The sequence below is a fragment of the Emydura macquarii genome, unplaced genomic scaffold (assembly GCF_026122565.2).
Source record: "Emydura macquarii macquarii isolate MOO-44397 ecotype Brisbane River unplaced genomic scaffold, CSIRO-AGI_Emac_v2 contig_2897, whole genome shotgun sequence".
Taxonomy (NCBI): Eukaryota; Metazoa; Chordata; order Testudines; family Chelidae; genus Emydura; species Emydura macquarii.
Genome location: NW_027133034.1, coordinates 32895848 through 32912875, shown reverse-complemented (window position 1 = coordinate 32912875; position 17028 = coordinate 32895848). Strand labels below are relative to the sequence as shown.

The 17028-nt window shown below is 35.9% G+C and overlaps 1 protein-coding gene across 3 annotated transcripts in view; it reads left to right on the top strand.

The window, feature by feature from the left end:
* PAM (peptidylglycine alpha-amidating monooxygenase) overlaps window positions 1-17028 on the top strand; it is a 218229-nt gene that overhangs the window by 122855 nt on the left and 78346 nt on the right. For all 3 annotated transcript variants that reach the window (XM_067569136.1, XM_067569135.1, XM_067569134.1), the window contains exons 8-12: window positions 10746-10794; window positions 11403-11470; window positions 13430-13510; window positions 13809-13885; window positions 14946-15049. In XM_067569136.1, coding sequence (XP_067425237.1) covers window positions 10746-10794; window positions 11403-11470; window positions 13430-13510; window positions 13809-13885; window positions 14946-15049 — 379 coding nt within the window. The remainder of the gene's footprint in view (window positions 1-10745; window positions 10795-11402; window positions 11471-13429; window positions 13511-13808; window positions 13886-14945; window positions 15050-17028) is intronic.

Genomic DNA, 17028 nt, shown 5'->3' with positions numbered 1-17028 from the left:
GTTATGACTACATCTACTTTTTGACCTATGAATATTTCTATTCTGTATTTCTTGAACACTTCTGTTTTATTTTATTTATTTATTTATTTTGCATTATTATTGACAAGTCTACCATTTCCAACTAGTGATTGATCAGTAACATTGTTGGGATGTCTGCTGGCCATAGATTTCTTCTCTTACCAATATTCTACACTTCCTACCTTCTAACTGATATTTATTTCTATCCACTTCCCCTTTTTTCCATTTCTTTATATATTGTATAGCTGTTTTTCATTTCCCCTCTATGCTAGGCTGGCTTTTTAACCAGCATAGCTTTCTTTCTCAACTGTGGGATTGCGACTTTTGGGGTATCTAGTCAAATGTTCTTAAAACAGTTTCAATTATCATTCACATTTTTCTGCTTAAATTTTTTCTTTATGATGATTTGACTCATAATTGTTTTCAACCCTGTGAATTGGCCTTTTTAAAGCACCAAGTGTACATACTAGTGGATTGAATGTTACTCTGAAAGATGCAACCATGGATCAACAATTTGATATGATGTTTTCCCAGTCAAAAGTGGTCAATTGGAGCATTGCTCATGCTAGCTGTAAGTCCTTTGTGGCTCTACTACAAAAACAAGATAGTGGCTGAACTGCTCATTATTGTTGTTTGTTGTGAGAGGACTGGGTGGTGCATGAAGGGTAGGCACTCTATATGGAAGTCCCAGGATTTAGGACTTTGAAGTAGCGCTGGTCAGGCATTTTTCAAAATGGTTTTTCATCAGAAAATAGCGATTTGTCAAAACTGAAATTTTTCATTGGAAGATACCAGATTCAACTAGACATTTGTCAAGTAAGGTTTCTTACGTCCAGAGTGGAAGTTCTGGGAAGAAACTGGAGAGCAAACTCCACCCCAGAATAGCTAATAGCACAGTGTTATGACACTCACCTGGTGGGTGGAAAACCAGGCCTTGCTCGGAATCAGGTGGAACAGTGACTTGCACCTACTCTCCCACATCCCAGGTGAGAGCCCATAACTCCAAGAGGAGACATTATAGCATCAGAGCCCAGATCAACTGATTTAGGTTCCCACCATAGGGCTAAAAATAACTGTATTCTTTCCCACTTGAGCCAGAGCCTGGGCTCTAAGATCCTCCCCCTCATTGTGTTTCAGAGCCCAGGCTAAGCAGGAATGACTACATTGGAATTTTTAGCACTGTAGCACAAGCACAAGTCAGTTGACTTGGGCTCTGACACTCATTGCTGCAGGGGTTTTATTTATTTTGCCGTGCCAGCCTATCCATTGAGAACCACCTTCAAACCTGCCCTAATCACTAATCTATTGGCTATTCTGGGAGTGGTGGGTCTCTCCTCTCCCAATAAAAAACCTTCAAGAGATCTGTTTTGTCCTGATATGGAAAGGGAAAAAAGTCCAAGCTCAAAATATTTACAGGATGGGAAAATCTTTTCCCACCCAGCTCTACTTTGAAGCTGAGATTTCTGTTGGATTTGCAGGCTCCATACAGTTAGATACCCACCCACACTTCTTTTTTTACAGCTGTAATTTCCTCCCATCCCACAGATTTTGTTGTACATATTCCAAACTCTGCACATTTCTTTGCAGTAGCACTTCTCTGTAGATATTTTTCCATAGGAGGAGTCTGATGGTGCCTGGATACTCCAGGGATATACACCTAAAATACAGCAGACAGATGTGGTCATTGGTTAATGGGCATGTCACTTGTGAAATGTTCTTTGGGAACTGAAGACCTACCATAATTTTCCATTAAAAACATACATGACTACAGAATTTACAGTATATAATCTGTTGATTTTGTTGATAAGGTTAAAGCAAGATTCATTCCCAGCTTCCTGCAAAGATCTGCATGATAATGATAGACTTGCTGTTGAATAAAATATATTTGTGCAATCTATCCACATGCAGTAGTGTGTTTTAACTACCAAGGTTTTTTATGCTAGTCAGAAAAGTGACACTAAAAATTGCATCATCGGATTTTATGTTTGCATGTCATTGCTTTCAATATCTAATGTTCTCAGTTCACAAGAAAAAAAGACTGACAGCTTTTCAAACTCAACCTGGAAATTAAGATCAAGCCAGGTTTTTCCTTTTCATACATTCTCATAACTTAAAAAAAAAAAAAAAATCTGCAGGCTAAATTATGACCTCATAAACACCTGTGCAACTCCATTGCCTTAAATAGTTTTGTGTAGGTATAACTAATTGAAAAGTAAAGTAAACAATTCTGTTGGTTTATAAGAAGGAATAGAATCTAGCTAACATTCTATTAGTTGTGTTGAATCTGCAGAGCTGACAGGAAAAAAGAGAAGCACTACACTCACATTTTTATCACTTTACTAAGCATATGTGACTCTGAATGCACACAGGGACAAGATCTGTTGAGCATTTTTACAGCATCACTTTTTCAGACTATATTTTAAGTGCTGAAAATAATGTGACACAGAAAATGGATATGAAGAGCTTTTATCAAAAATATAAATGCTACAGGATTTGTGCTTACTATGATCCAAATATTAGACAAATACTTTTACTACTAAGCTAGAGTCTTCTTGGCTAATATAAAAGAGACTTCATAGGTGTAAAATTATTCAGAGGAAGAAACACAAATTATCCTCTGAATAAAATAGGAACAGATTGAAAATTACAAAGAAAAATTAATTAAACATTTTATCCAAAGGCAGCAGAGTGCAAAGTAAATTCCATAGAGAATTTCAGAAATCTCCTTTTCTACAAAAATGTAATGTAAAACAAATTGAATTCTGTATATTGAATTGATTTTTTTAACAAAGATTTTTAAGTGTTTTCATTAGTTGCTGAGTGTTTTGGATGATGAACATGATTGTGTTAAAAATGTAGTCATCTGTTTGACTCTGAGGATGGAAAATTAAGAATTTTTAATAAAAGTACAATCCTGGTGGGTTTGAAATTTAAAAACGACACCTAACAGGCGGTGTAGCCCAGTGGATGGATGGAGATACACACACACACACACACACACACACACACACACACACACACACACACACACACACACACACACACACACACACACACACACACTTACAGGTGTTAAATTAGCCACTTACATCTTCCCATGCTGTTCCCTGAATCCAATACAAATATTAGAAATACCTAGGATAAAATAATAAAAATGTTGAAGATAGCGTTCAGACCAGGTTTTCTAGTTCATAACAAATCCCTGTGTAGGCAAAATGCACTAAAAATTAGACATTTGTTTTTGTTTCCAATAGTAGATAAGAACTAGAGGAAGAGTTCTCTTAAGTATTTAGTAAGTCTGAGAAACTGAATTTCTTTTCCTAAAAAATTGGACGTTTTGGCAAACCATTTCATTCTCAATCAGGATGAAATGCCAAAACCTTTAAAGTTTTTATGGAAATGAAATTTATCAATATTTTTGTTTTGGAAACACTAAAACAATCCCAGAAGCCCTGGGAGCGCAGGTTCTGTTGTAGCCTACTTGGCTGTGTACAGTCAGGGAACAGGCCAGGTGTGGGTCACCTCTGTGGAAACCTACTTGAGTGCCTTCAGAAAGTTGGCTGGAATTGACACGCCCTTTCAGAACATTTTAAATGTTGATAAATCAACGTTTTCTGACAGAAAAACTTTGTTGGAACGTTTCCAACCAGCTCTAGCATTTAGTAACGCATTTCTCAGTAAAAACTGGTGAAAAGTGAAACAGGTGGCATGCACAATATCAATTATTTACTGAATTAAGCACACATTAGTTATGGGACTTAGTTTTAGCATTATATTTTTAAAAAGTTAATCTTAGTGTGATGATAAAGCAAATGGTCTCTGTTTAAATTTCAAACCACGGTGTGCATTTTAAACTGCACCATTATTTGTGCATTGATAAAATAAGTAAACAAAGGCAGATATCTCTTGGAAATCCAACAGAGAGAATCATCTTGAAAGAAACCTGTTTGAGGTGGATGAATGCATTTTCCTGTATTTGCCATAGGGCAAATAGAAGCTAATAATTTCTTTATCCTAGAGCAATGTGTACTTGCTCTGTAGCTGAAATGCAAAATCAAAAGAGTTAGGCTAGCCAGAGTGACAGGTTGGAAAGATGATTTTAAGATTTTGTTTGGTTTTTGCAATATTTCCCCACAGCTGTTTAGCTGTAATAGCATTTATTAGGAAAGCTCTATTAGAGGTTGTGGCATCCGCTGCCATTGCTTCATCTTTTCAACTGTGCTGAATTGAACGATCAGCAGCTTTGTCAGGGATGTGAGTTGTGGGGAGAAGAAGCAGTTGTTAAAGAAAATTTATCTTTGCAGATGTTTTGAGGCTATTTAGCAGAAGTGCTCGTATTTACGTGCAAAAATTAAAAACCTCTCTAGGTGACCACTTGCATAAGTCTGGAGTCTAGCCCAGTCTTTATATACATTTGCTTGTGCTGTAGTACACTGTAAGTCAACTTTCCATTATCTAAAACGATGTAGTTCTGGAAGTTGAGTAATATGAGTGCTTTATTTAGTGGCAATAAAGGTTAGCTTGTTCGTTCATAGTTTTGGATTTATTTGGTATGGCTAAATCCAGATTAAAGGGGAACTTTGCCTGTTTGCTTGACTCACTGAAAATTGCAAAGGTAGAAAGCATTTAGCATTAGTAAACTGAAATATATTTGACAGGTGTTTATATAGGAAAACTGCTATGTACTGAAGGTGAAGGCCAAAATTTTCAAAAGTGACTAGTAATTTAGGGTCTCTCTGTTTTTTGGTGTCCAACTTCAGACAGCTTAACCAAGATTTTTGGTGGTACTTGAAAATCAGTGAAAAAAGTGTCTCAGATTAGGCACTGCAAAAAAATGGTGCATAAAAAATTACTAGACACACTTGAAACTCTGGCCCTAACTAACAAAATGTATATCCAAAATACTCTCTACGGAAGCACATATTTTCCACCCTTCATTACATGTGATATAGAATAATCTAATATACAATGTCAACCTTGTATAAATCAAGATTTGGGGCACTGCAACCAGTGCTATAAAATGACAAATACCTAGTTTTTAGCACAAATTGAAGTGGGGAAGGCGAAATAGAAAAGACTCCAAGGAAGAACTGAATCCAAAAACGGAGTTTGCGGGGCATAGAATGAATATGCTGTTAATGAGGGGCATGAGGCCAGGCAGGGTAGATACTTGCTCCAGAAGGTTGTCAGAAAAATAGATGCAATCCTGAAGCATTTTTAATGCTTTAGAAAATTAAATGACCTTTCTCTCTTTGTCTTCCCGGTACTTACGTTTTTCTTTAGTTCTCCTACTAAAGGTCCAGTAACTCGCCTTCCCTAGTGTTTTCTAACTCACAACTTGGTTCTTTTGGAAGCAGCATTTGTTGTCTGTGATTGACAAATAGTTTTGTTTCTGGCATGAAGTATCTTCATCACTTTTCTTCATTTTCTTCCTGGACCTCTCCTCAGCAACTACGTACTGAATTTTTTTCCTATCTACTGTACCTTTCAATCTTTCCTTCCTCCTCTGTCTCCCTACATATGTAAATTGTGTGCTCAAAGTAAACTGAGTCCTGTGAGCATAGAAAATAAAGTCCTGCTTTCTGTGGAGCCCCAAAAATGTTGATATTAAAATCTTGAGAGGGAAAATAATAAGGAATTTTAAATTAAAAAAATCAATACCTTGGGGAGGGGGGAGACTTCAATGAGATTAGTGTCATCACTCCAGAATTGAATAGGACAAGTTAATTTTTGATAGAGTATATCATCATTTGTGAATGTATTGATGCATCACTCACTTATTTGAATGCATTTCATACATAAAGTGGTTCAGTATTTGCTTTGTTCTGAGGGTATTGATGAAAAGAGTTCTTTCAAAGTTAAAATTTAACTAGTGTTCTACATGCATCCGTTTTTTAGTGCATTTGAATTTGAATTGGATATGTCTGCTGGGAATTATAAAATACTCTTGTGAAAATAAATAGGCAACATCTGAAGTAAAGGAGTTTGACAGGTTAAAGTTCACATGCAGTCCCATGCACATATTATGTTGAATAATGTAATAATTCAAAATGTGTTTGTAAGGCTATTCCTTAAAAAGCATATATGTTAGTGGTTTATGCTTGCTCCTGGATTTTAAAATTCTCTGCAAATAAGATGCAATTAAAATCAGTATTATATAGTACAGCTTTCACTACAATAAGAACTTTGTTTTATAACGATCTTAGTAGGAAACTGCTGTCTTTCACCCTCATTGGGCATTATGATCATCTTAACTAAAGCTTTGTTTAAAAGATTAGTACTAAACTGGTCATGTTACATAAATGTGTGTGGTATTTGAAAAAGAAAAGCCTCCCATCAAAAGTCTTCATTTCCCATTATTCCACTATGAACCATGTGTATTTGGCAAGTTGTTTTGCTCTTTTATAATATAGTGAGATGCACCAATAATAATGGCTAATTTTGTGAAAGTAATTGTGTTGTGGGGATTTGCAGGATTGTTACTTTGATTGTAATTGAAATTCTGTGCTTTTGGTTTCCACTGAAACCATATTTCACCAACTGTAAAAAGAGCATTAAGAGTTACAGAATTCCATTCTGTTTCAGGCCTTCCTCCACACAACTTATGAGATGCAGCCAGAGGTTCCATTTGTATTGAAAGGTCACTGTTTTGCCACTTGAGTTTTCAGCTGCTTTTGTTTCTGCTTCATCACATTTTTTTTCTTTCAAGAACCCTTATTAGAGATTGCTTTCTGAACATTTGATGTGACTACAGTAAATGGATCTTATCTGGCTGATAACCATGATCAAAATAAAAGTTGCATTCAAATTTGTTTCCTTTACACATATCAAGAAGAGTTTTTTACTTTGTTGCTCTGAGTTAAAGATACAACACCAATGACTTACGGCTTCAATTTGTTTACTGCAGAAATAACTGCTGGAAAATAACAAGAGTTCTGTAGCACTTTAAAGACTAATAAATTTAATTTCTGCAGGCATAAGCTTTCATGGGCTGTAACCCACTTCGTCAGATGTAAGGAATAGAAATCACATAAGAGGCATATATATACATATCCAAGGGAAGTAACAATAATGGGGAAGGTGGATGAAAGCAAAGTCCATTCAGTTAGAGTAGTTGAGGCGTAGTCACAACCATTGATTAGGAGGTGAGAATGTGTGATCAGTGGCAATTACTTCTTGTAATGAGAGAACCATTCCAAGTCCGGATTCAGACCCAGTTTGATTGTGTCAAGTTTGCAGATGATTTCAAGCTCAGCAGTTTCTCTTTGAAGTCTGTTTTTGAAGTTTTTTGTAGGAGTATGGCAACTTTCAAGTCAGTGACAGAGTGTTCTGGGAGATTGACGTACTCTCCGACTGGTTTATGGATGTTGTTATTTTTATGTCTGATTTGTGTCCATTTATTCTTTTGCGTAGTGACAGTCCAGTTTGGCCAATGTACATGGCAGAGGGGCATTGCTGGCACATGATGGCATATATTACATCAGTAGATGTGCAGGTGAATGAGCTCCTTATGATGTGGCTGATGTGGTTAGGACCAGTGATGGTGTCACTAGAGTCAGTGTGGGCAGAGTTGACAATGGGGTTTGTTGCAGGGATACGTTCCTGGGTAGGATTTTTTGTAGGGTGTATGGTTGCTGGTGAATATTTGTTTCAGGTTGGGGGTCTGTCTGTAAGCCAGGATGGGTCTGCCGCCCACTGCCTGAGTGAGAGATGGATCATCTGCTAGGATAGTTTGTAGATCTTTAATGATGTGCTGGAGAGATTTAAGCTTGGGACTGTAGGTGATGGCCAATGGTGTTCTGTTGTTTTCTTTGTTGGGTCTGTCCTGTAGTAGGTGACTTCTGGGTACCCGTCTGGCTCTGTCAATTTGTTTCTTCACCTCTCCAGGCGGGTATTGTAGTTTAAGAATGTTTTATGGAGATCCTGTAGGTGTTTGTCTCTGTCTGAGGGATCGGAGCAAATCCGGTTGTATCTTAAGGCTTGGCTGTAGACAATGGATTGTGTGATGTGTCCAGAGTGGAAGCTGGAGGCATGAAGATATGTATTGCGGTCAGTTGGTTTTCGGTATAGGGTGGTATTAATGTGACCATCCTTTATTTGTATTGTAGTGTCCAGGAAGTGGATTTTTTGTGTGGACTGGTCCAGGCTGAGGTTGATGGTGGGGTGGAAATTATTGAAATCCCAGTGGAATTCTTCGAGGGACTCTTTCCCGTGGGTCCAGATGATGAAAATGTCATCAATGTAGTGTAGCGTAGGTAAAGGAGAGGTGCTTGGGGACGAGTTTTGAGGAAGCGTTGTTCTAGGTCAGCTATAAAAATGTTGGTATACTGTGGGGCCATGCGGGTGTCCGTAGCTATGCCACTGACTTGAAGATATAGATTGGCTCCAAATATGAAGTAGTTGTGGGTCAAGACAAAGTCACAAAGTTCAGCTACCAGGTGTGAAAACAGGGAAAATGTTCCTGTTGGCTTGAAGTCCATCTTTGTGTGGAATGTTGGTGTAGAAAGCTTCTACATCCATAGTAGCTAGGATGGTGTTTTCTGGGATATCATCGATAGATTGTAGTTTTCTCAGGAAGTCAGTGGTATCACGAAGATAGCTGGGAGTGCTGGTGGCATAGGGCCTGAGGAGAGCGTCCACATAGCCTGACAGTCCTGCTGTGAGAGTGCCAATGCCTGAGATGATGGGGCATCCAGGGTTCCCAGGTTTGTGGATCTTGGGTAGCAGGTAGAATAACCCTGGTCAGGGTTCAGGGGGTGTGTCTGTGTAGATTTGTTCCTGTGTTTCTTCAGGGAGTTTTTTTAAGTAAATGTTGTAGTTTCTTTTGGTATTCCTCAGTGGGATCGGACAGTAGTGGCTTTGTAGAATGTGGTGTTTGAGAGTTGTTTGGCAGCCTCCTGTTCGTAATCACATCTATTCATGATGACAACGGCACCTCCTTTGTCTGCCTCTTTGATTATGATGTCAGAGTTATTTATTGAGGCTGTGGATGGCGTTGCATTCTGCATGGCTGAGGTTATGGGGTAAGCGGTGTTGCTTGTCGACAATCTCAGCTTGTGCACGTCAGGGGAAACACTCACGTTGGAAAAATGTAACCAAGGAAACATAAATGCTCAACTACCATGGTGATGGGAATAATTGAGAACAGCGAGGGATTGTTTTGGCAACTTTCTTTACTGATGTAGCATTTTATAATTCATGAGTACACAATACTACAAAAAGAAATAATTACTTGCACCATTATTCACTTTATGCTTTTACCTACTTTTGTTTGTGTTTTGTTTAAAGCAAACTCAAATATTAATGAAAGAAATAAAGATCATCAGTTAATAGTGAGATATTGTATGCAACACAATTTCTAGTTATAACAAAGGCTATGCTGATTTTATTTAAATCTTAACCCTTACTACCTGATCAGACTATGATCACTCTCTTTTTCTCACATCTGCATATGTTTACCACTCATTCTTGAGCTAAGGATGTGTGTGCCAGTGTGGAAAAAATATATCATGCTATTCAAATTGAGTCTTTTGAAATTGCTGTTTGGAACATTGCTTCCCGATTAGCAGAACATATCCCTATACTTTTGTCATCTGTCAAATTTCTTAAGTAACAGAAGGTTTGACCCTGCTTCCTTGGACGTCCCTTGGTCCAGAGCCTAGTTATCTAAAAATGTCATTAGCACTTCTCTCTCTCCTTGTGCATCATAATGAACCACATCAGTGGCACCCTATTTCTGGTTGATTTGAAACATTTTAAGAAGCCATCAGTTAAAAAAAACTCGTTTGTCTGAACAATTTTCACCTATAATTGTCATAGCTATCACATAAGATTAGGAGATAAAAAATGTTTTCCTGTGTTTTTTCTCCAGTTTATTTACTTTGTGCATTTAATAGCACTTGTTCTATAGACACTTTCATTATCTCAGTATAGCCAGTTCTCTGTAAAACATTTTGTATAACAGGAAGATATGTCTGTTTTAAAAAAAAAAAAAAAAAAAAAAAAGTCAAGCAGGTTAAACACCTGAAACAGTTTGAAATTGGCTAGATATGGAATTAACAGTGTCCTTTTTAAGATCAAGTGTTAAACTTGTTGGGCAATGGTTACATAATAAGTTAATGATGTTGGACATACTGGAGGATGGTGAATAGTTTAATAGTTGTGTGAAATGACTTTTTTTTCTTTAAGTACAGTATCTAATTGCAAATGCTAATTTTATAATGGGGCAATGTGGCCATTTTTGTCAGTGAATTCTGTTTTAATGGATAAAAAGTTGATTCTTCTCTGCAAAATCATTCATTTTCACTAATCTCTGCCAAACATAAATTAGCCACTTCTGTAGCAAAATGACTGCTTTTGGGCTTTACAAAAATGCCTTCCTCTCAACCCACATATACATTTCAAGGCACACAGTTCTGCATTTTTAATCCCTGCCAAAAATGCTGTCACTGTTCCTTTTTCATGCTTGAGATCACTACTGTTTTTGCTTTAAAAATTGAGCACAGCACTATGACTTTCAGTTCTAACACACAGTTCAGAGGATTGTAATGCAAATACAATTTCACTGTCAAGATTGGTGCAGTGAGAATGTGTAATATGTATAGTAAAGACATCTGATCTTTTGACTTTTTTTATCCACTAATAAAAAAAATCACTCAACATTTACACTTTAAGTTACCGATCATTAAAAATAAACTGTTAAACTCCTGTCTCATGTTTTTGTGCAGATAAACACAAAGATTGCTCTGGTGTAACTTTACATCTGACACATCAAAGGTAAGTACTTTTATTAAGTTTCATGCAATTCACCCAAATTTATCTAGGGGTCCCATGTTGCCATAGAAGCTGATGTAAGTTTGGTGACTTACTTAAGTGAGAACAGGTCCAAAATCCTTTTACACGGCCTGAAATGAACACACACAAACACAAGCTTTGAATAACATAACTTTACAAAAATGCACCATTTATTGCCTGTTAGTCAAATGCTCTTGCATTATGTAACTTTCTTATATTATGCTACATATACATCATAACAACATTGAAATTTGGGAGCCTAGTATGGTATTAGAAATTTGGATTGAGGGAGAAACTAAAGAGGAATATATACATTTTAATGTTGTTTTAGTGTTTGCCATAATTCTTTTCGAGCTTGTGAAAAATGCTTTCAAATTTACTTCACCTTAAAAAATTGATGGGGGAGAAAGGCTATGACAGCTCATTTCTCCACCTTGAAAACTGATTTTTTAAAATAGGAATACAACATTTTAAATTCAGTATTTAAAAGGACTTTTTTAATTATTATGGATCACATACCCTTCACAGCATCATTTTACCAATTAATTGTTTTATGGAGCTTTGTGGTAAATGTGGTTATTTTTCTGCAGGCAACCTTTGATTGCTGGCATGTATCTTATGATGTCTGTGGACACTGTTATACCACCAGGGGAGAAAGGTGAGAGAGAGAACCCTATAAAGCAATCTGTGTAGTTTTCATCTTCTAATGTTTATCTCTCTACGACGATAAATAATTTCAGAGAGACTCTCTGAATAATAAATTAAAGGTGAAAGAGTTTATTACTAACTAAAATAAATATTAAACACCTACACGCTTCAATTTATATTGATGTTCCAACAGACTAGGTTTAAAGAGCCTAACGATATGGTATAGAAGAATCATCATCAATGTAATGAAATCTGAAAGTTGTTTTGGATTTTGTTTTTAAAAATCATACAACCAGTAGGCAACTATTAAAGTTTTTTTCCTAATTCTTCCCCTTAAAGAAACAAACATTTCAATTACCAATAAAAAGCCCCCTTTTGGGGTGAATAGTTCGTGACTATTTTTTCTTTAAAAATGTCATACATGTAGGAACACTTCCTACTGTCAAGCCCTGATTGCAATATTTCACTATCACTTTTTTGACTTCATCTGCAACCTATTGAAACATCTGAAATTGCTGGGATCTTTCTCTTAATCTGCTACAGATTTTCTTACTTCCTAATCAGTTTAATCAAAAATTGGAATTCATGTCCCTGCAAGAATTTCTGATATTTCAAAATGCTGTTTTTGTCCCAAATAGGGATGAAATGTTGAGATTTTGAAACATTTTTTCATGGAACAAAAACTTACAAAATATTTTGATTCAGAAATGGGAAAAATATTTCATTGTGGCATTTTTGATCGAAACAAAACATTTTGATATTCATTTGCATTTCCCTATGGTGGTGCGTTGCCTTATAGGCATTGTAGCTTGGATGCCTGATTGCCCCCATTCTCTGCTAACCACAACTCTGATGGGGCAATGCACCACCATAAGGAATTCAGCTAAATGTTCAACTGTCACTAAACGAAATATTTTACGTCAGGTCAGCAAATTGAAATATTTTTATTTGACTGTGGCCGAAGCAAAGCTAACTATTTTGTTGGGTTTTTAGGGAGGAAAAAAATGCAGGAGGGGGCGAATTGTAAAATTGAAACTTTCTCACAGAAAATTTTCATTGAGCAGAAATTGCATTTTCTGACCAAAAAAAAAAAAAATGAAATGAAATTTTCTAGTCAGCTCTACTAACAACTTTGGATCTTGTGGTGTTCACCCAATGTAATAGTTCTTTATAGGTTGTTTTACTCTAACCTGTCCAGTAATTCTGACATGGTAAAAGAAGAGATGATTGGTTACAGGCGGCCCCTGTAGAAGAGCTTTATGCTCAACATCATGTTCCTTGTGGAGGATGTTGCCTTCCTTTCTCCCCAGACCCTGGCTCCCAGTTTCCAGGCAAGCTGGAGTCTATCCCAAAGGAAACCCTCTGCCACCAAAGCATAGGTGTGTGTGAGAGACTCCAGGAGATAGGACCCTTGGTAAGGCCCTGTGAGTGTCCAGGCCAGAATCTGAAGCTTAATTTTTGAAAGTGCCTTGTGATTGTGTGTCTTTTATACATTAAATATCCTGAACATGAAACTTCCATTGTTACCTCTCTTTTATTACTCTTAATTTGCCTACCTAAGTTTCTCCAATGTGATTATCTTTTTTTGTCTCTTATCTGGTTTTCTATAGTGTCCAACCCGAAAACATATAAGCAAATGTATTGCTTTAAATTGTAAAGAGCTAATTGCTGAAGCTTCTAGGTTTCAGCCCAGAATTAGATTCATTTCAGTGATGCTTGAAGTGATCCATGCGTATAAATGTCAGTTTCTTTGTAAAAAGTACGTGGGAAACATTTTGGACTAAAATCCCTATAGAAATGTAAGAGATTATTATCCAGTGCCTTCTAAACCTGGATGTACCTTGCCTGATGCAGATTTTTGTACTATACTTCCAAATTGATATTTTCAGTGAAGTACTGTAAAAGTTACTTTCCTTGGGTAAATAAGTAGCATTTTAAAAATGTTTTATTGCTGTTTATATTTTAACAGTGGTGGATGCAGATATTGCCTGCCATTATCAAAAGTATCCAATGCACCTCTTTGCCTTCAGAGTTCATACACACCGATTAGGTAAGAATTCATTACTGGTGTAATATCAAGTGTTTGCCTTTCTTTCATAACTAATATAACTAAAATGCTAAACAATATTAACTTACAATCTATTAAATATAGATTCAAAAATCTTATTACGGCATTATTTAAACTTGAGCAGAAAATTACTTAATTGCTTAAAATATTTCTTCCTGTAATAAATCATTCTATTAATTTAAGTAATACATCTTTAATAGAAAAATAGCAAATACAAAGTGCATTGATTTTTCTAAAGTATTACATCTGAGATTCACGCATTGGTAAATGTTTATTGTAGGTCAGGTGGTAAGTGGATACAGAGTGAGAAATGGTCAGTGGACATTGATTGGCAGACAGAGTCCACAACTACCACAGGTTTGTTTTGTTTTTTCTTGTTTGCTTAAGACTAAGCAGCAAAGTCTACATCTGTTTTATGTATTTCTACTTGCTTTGCTTCCCCGATATATTCTTGTCTGTTCAAATTTTTAGAATTCTGTTCAGACTATAACATGTAATTAACATTTGTCATCAAATGGAGTTGCAGAGCCATGAAATTATCACAGTGTGACAGTCAGTCATGTTTGCATCATGTTTCATTGGTATGTGATTTTGAACCATCAAAACTGAATACTGCTGTGTTTTGCTGCAATGTTATGATGCAGACATCACAACGTAATAGCATATTGTGTTTTTTATGACACACATCGATTGCTTTTGACTATTCTGACACTTCTTTCCTCACCTTGGGCAGCTGCCAGGAAGGAAAATAGGAACAGTAGAAGAAAGTTTCTCCTTTATCCCTTTACCTCGAGTGCTTAGAAAGTGGGGGGAGGGGGGGGAGAAGGGGGGTCCTAGTCGCTCTTTCTTTTCCTATCTCCCTCCTTCACAAAGGAGAGCAGCTCCTTCACTGTCAGATTACTTTCTCAGCACTGCCTTGCATATATCTAATAATACAGGGATTATTCTTGCAAGCAAGATTCATAATTCATTATTTTATACTTTGACATATGTTTATCTTTTTAAAACATTGTGAAGCTGTTCCAGAGTGTAAATGTTGTTGATCTGCAGCTGGTTGTCACCAGCAAGCTAGCATATAGAGTGTTCAGCAGGTTCTTTGCTAACTGATGTCGCCAGCATGATTTGTGCTGAGACACATGTAGGCCCTGAGAGAGAGGTGTGGCACTTAAAGGAGTTTTCAGTTTTGTTGGGGTTTTGTGTTCTTTGTTTCTTTCACTGAGTCTGATTAGTCTTGATGGAATTATATTAGTTGTTCTGTAGATCACCTTTAAAGCATTTTAATTTCAGACTCTTATTATTTTTGTGTGCATATATTTATATAAGAAAATGATTCACAGATAAAATAATAATGGAGAGGAAGTCATTATCAGGAGCGTTCATTAATTGTAATACACCATTCTCCTTGCTTTCTTTTTAGGCCTTCTATCCTGTGGAACACCCTGTAGACATTAACTTTGGTGATACTTTAGCAGCTAGGTGTGTTTTCACTGGTGAAGGTAGAACTACAGACACACACATAGGGTATGTTTTTTATACCTGCTTTATTCAAATAACCTTTTTTACCATTGTACTTGTTGCGTAGAACATGCATTTATGTTTTCAATCCTTTCAAAGGTATCCTATCTAGCTGCTTCATTCTGTTGGAATTGTTTGGCTTGCTCCCAAGACTGTTAGGAATATAAACATGGCCAGGAAAAGGTCATTCTGGCCTACGCAATTGCCTATACGTTGGCTATAATCCCCCTTCTAACCACATTGCTCAAATTAACACATCAGCCAAATACCTGATTTAGAAGTATATCTAGATTAGCTATTTCACAGGAGTTTTTTTTTAAACCCCCAAATTAAAAATATTTTCTGTCACTTGATGACATTGAATGTCAAGATGATTTAAGGACTACACCTTACAGATTTTCTTTTTTTTATTTCCAGGGATAATTATTACCTAAGTGTATTATTTTGGGATATATTTTGAAATCTTATGTGTCAAAAAGGAAAAATATTATTATTGGATAAAAGACCGAGTTTTCTTTCATGTAAAAGCTGGCAGACAACAATAAAACTCAAATTTTCTTCTAAATGATTAATTACTTACTACTTTTCAGAGGTGCTATTCAGCAGGAGATAATGCCAGGGCTCTAAATTGTCTATTTCACTATGTATATATTGTTTTAAAAATAGACACAGTAGTTTAATTAAAACATTAATTCTTGCTTCATCCTGTGAGATATGGTAGAAGAGGTATTATGGTATATGGTATTGATTGAATCTTCCACTCCTGGAGTTAGATACAGCAGCTGTTTAGGGGCCTAATCCTGCAAATGTGCTGAGCATTCTCAATTGACTTCAGCACAGAATTTGGTGCTCAACACTTGATACTCATATTTCTTTCAGCAAGTAGTTAAAGTACTTGTATGGGTAGCAGCAACTGAAGGAGAAATTGGAATATGTTTGAAAACTGGTTTTATAAGGCACACAAAATTAATATAAACATATCCAAATTTACGACACAAAATGTAACTGAAGCGTTGTTTAAAACAAGAAATGTGAAACTCCCACAATGGATAAAACTGTACCCCGCTATAGAATAATCTTAAAACTATTCTTGAACAATAATATAGTTTTTAAGTGGTAATAAGAAGATAGTTACCTTAAAAAAAATCTTCCCTGGACAAGCTAATATCCTTTCAACAATTAAGAGTAATATGTATCTCATGCTAATTTCTACTAATTCCTTTAGTTTAGGCTTTGGAATTCTGTCTCTCTCTCAGTATATATCTGTCCAACCAGATAGTGTAGCCATAGAGTAGAGGTTTACAAATCTATTGCTAGAACATTTGAAAATTTAAACTAATAATTTGAAAAAGTATTCTATTCAAGAGAATGTTTGTTTAAATATTTCTTGCACACAAAAGCTAGAAATAGATATTGGGAACATATGTGCCCTCACAGTAATGCTAAATGTTAAATATACAAAAAATGAATTATGTGGTTTGGCATCCATTAAACTGAGCAAAAACACATGGGCATTAAGCAGTTACATAGAAGGAAGAAACATTTTGTGGAAGTGTATAAAAATAAAGTTGTAAGAAGAAATTACCACCATATAAGAAATATTAAAATACCTAGATGAAAATCACATAATTAGATCCACAATTAACACTGTTGAATATTATGCTGGATATCTGGGAAGATGCTACTAGTACAATTAAACATCTATAAAGAATGTGTAGATGATGTATCTTCAAAACAAAAATGTTGTGAAACTGAAATCGTTCCCTTGACTATTTTAATAAAAAGTCTTGGAGCTACTGTTCAGGGGATAAAAAGGACATTCATATTTTGTCCTAGAAAATGAATTAGGTAGCAGTATCTTTATTTCTGTTGTTCCTCTGCTGAGCTTAAAAAATCATTTAACAAGGAAATATATTTCAATTTCCATTATTTTTATATTTGTCAGTAAATACCTATGATCAATTTAGCTATGTAATGTGTATAGA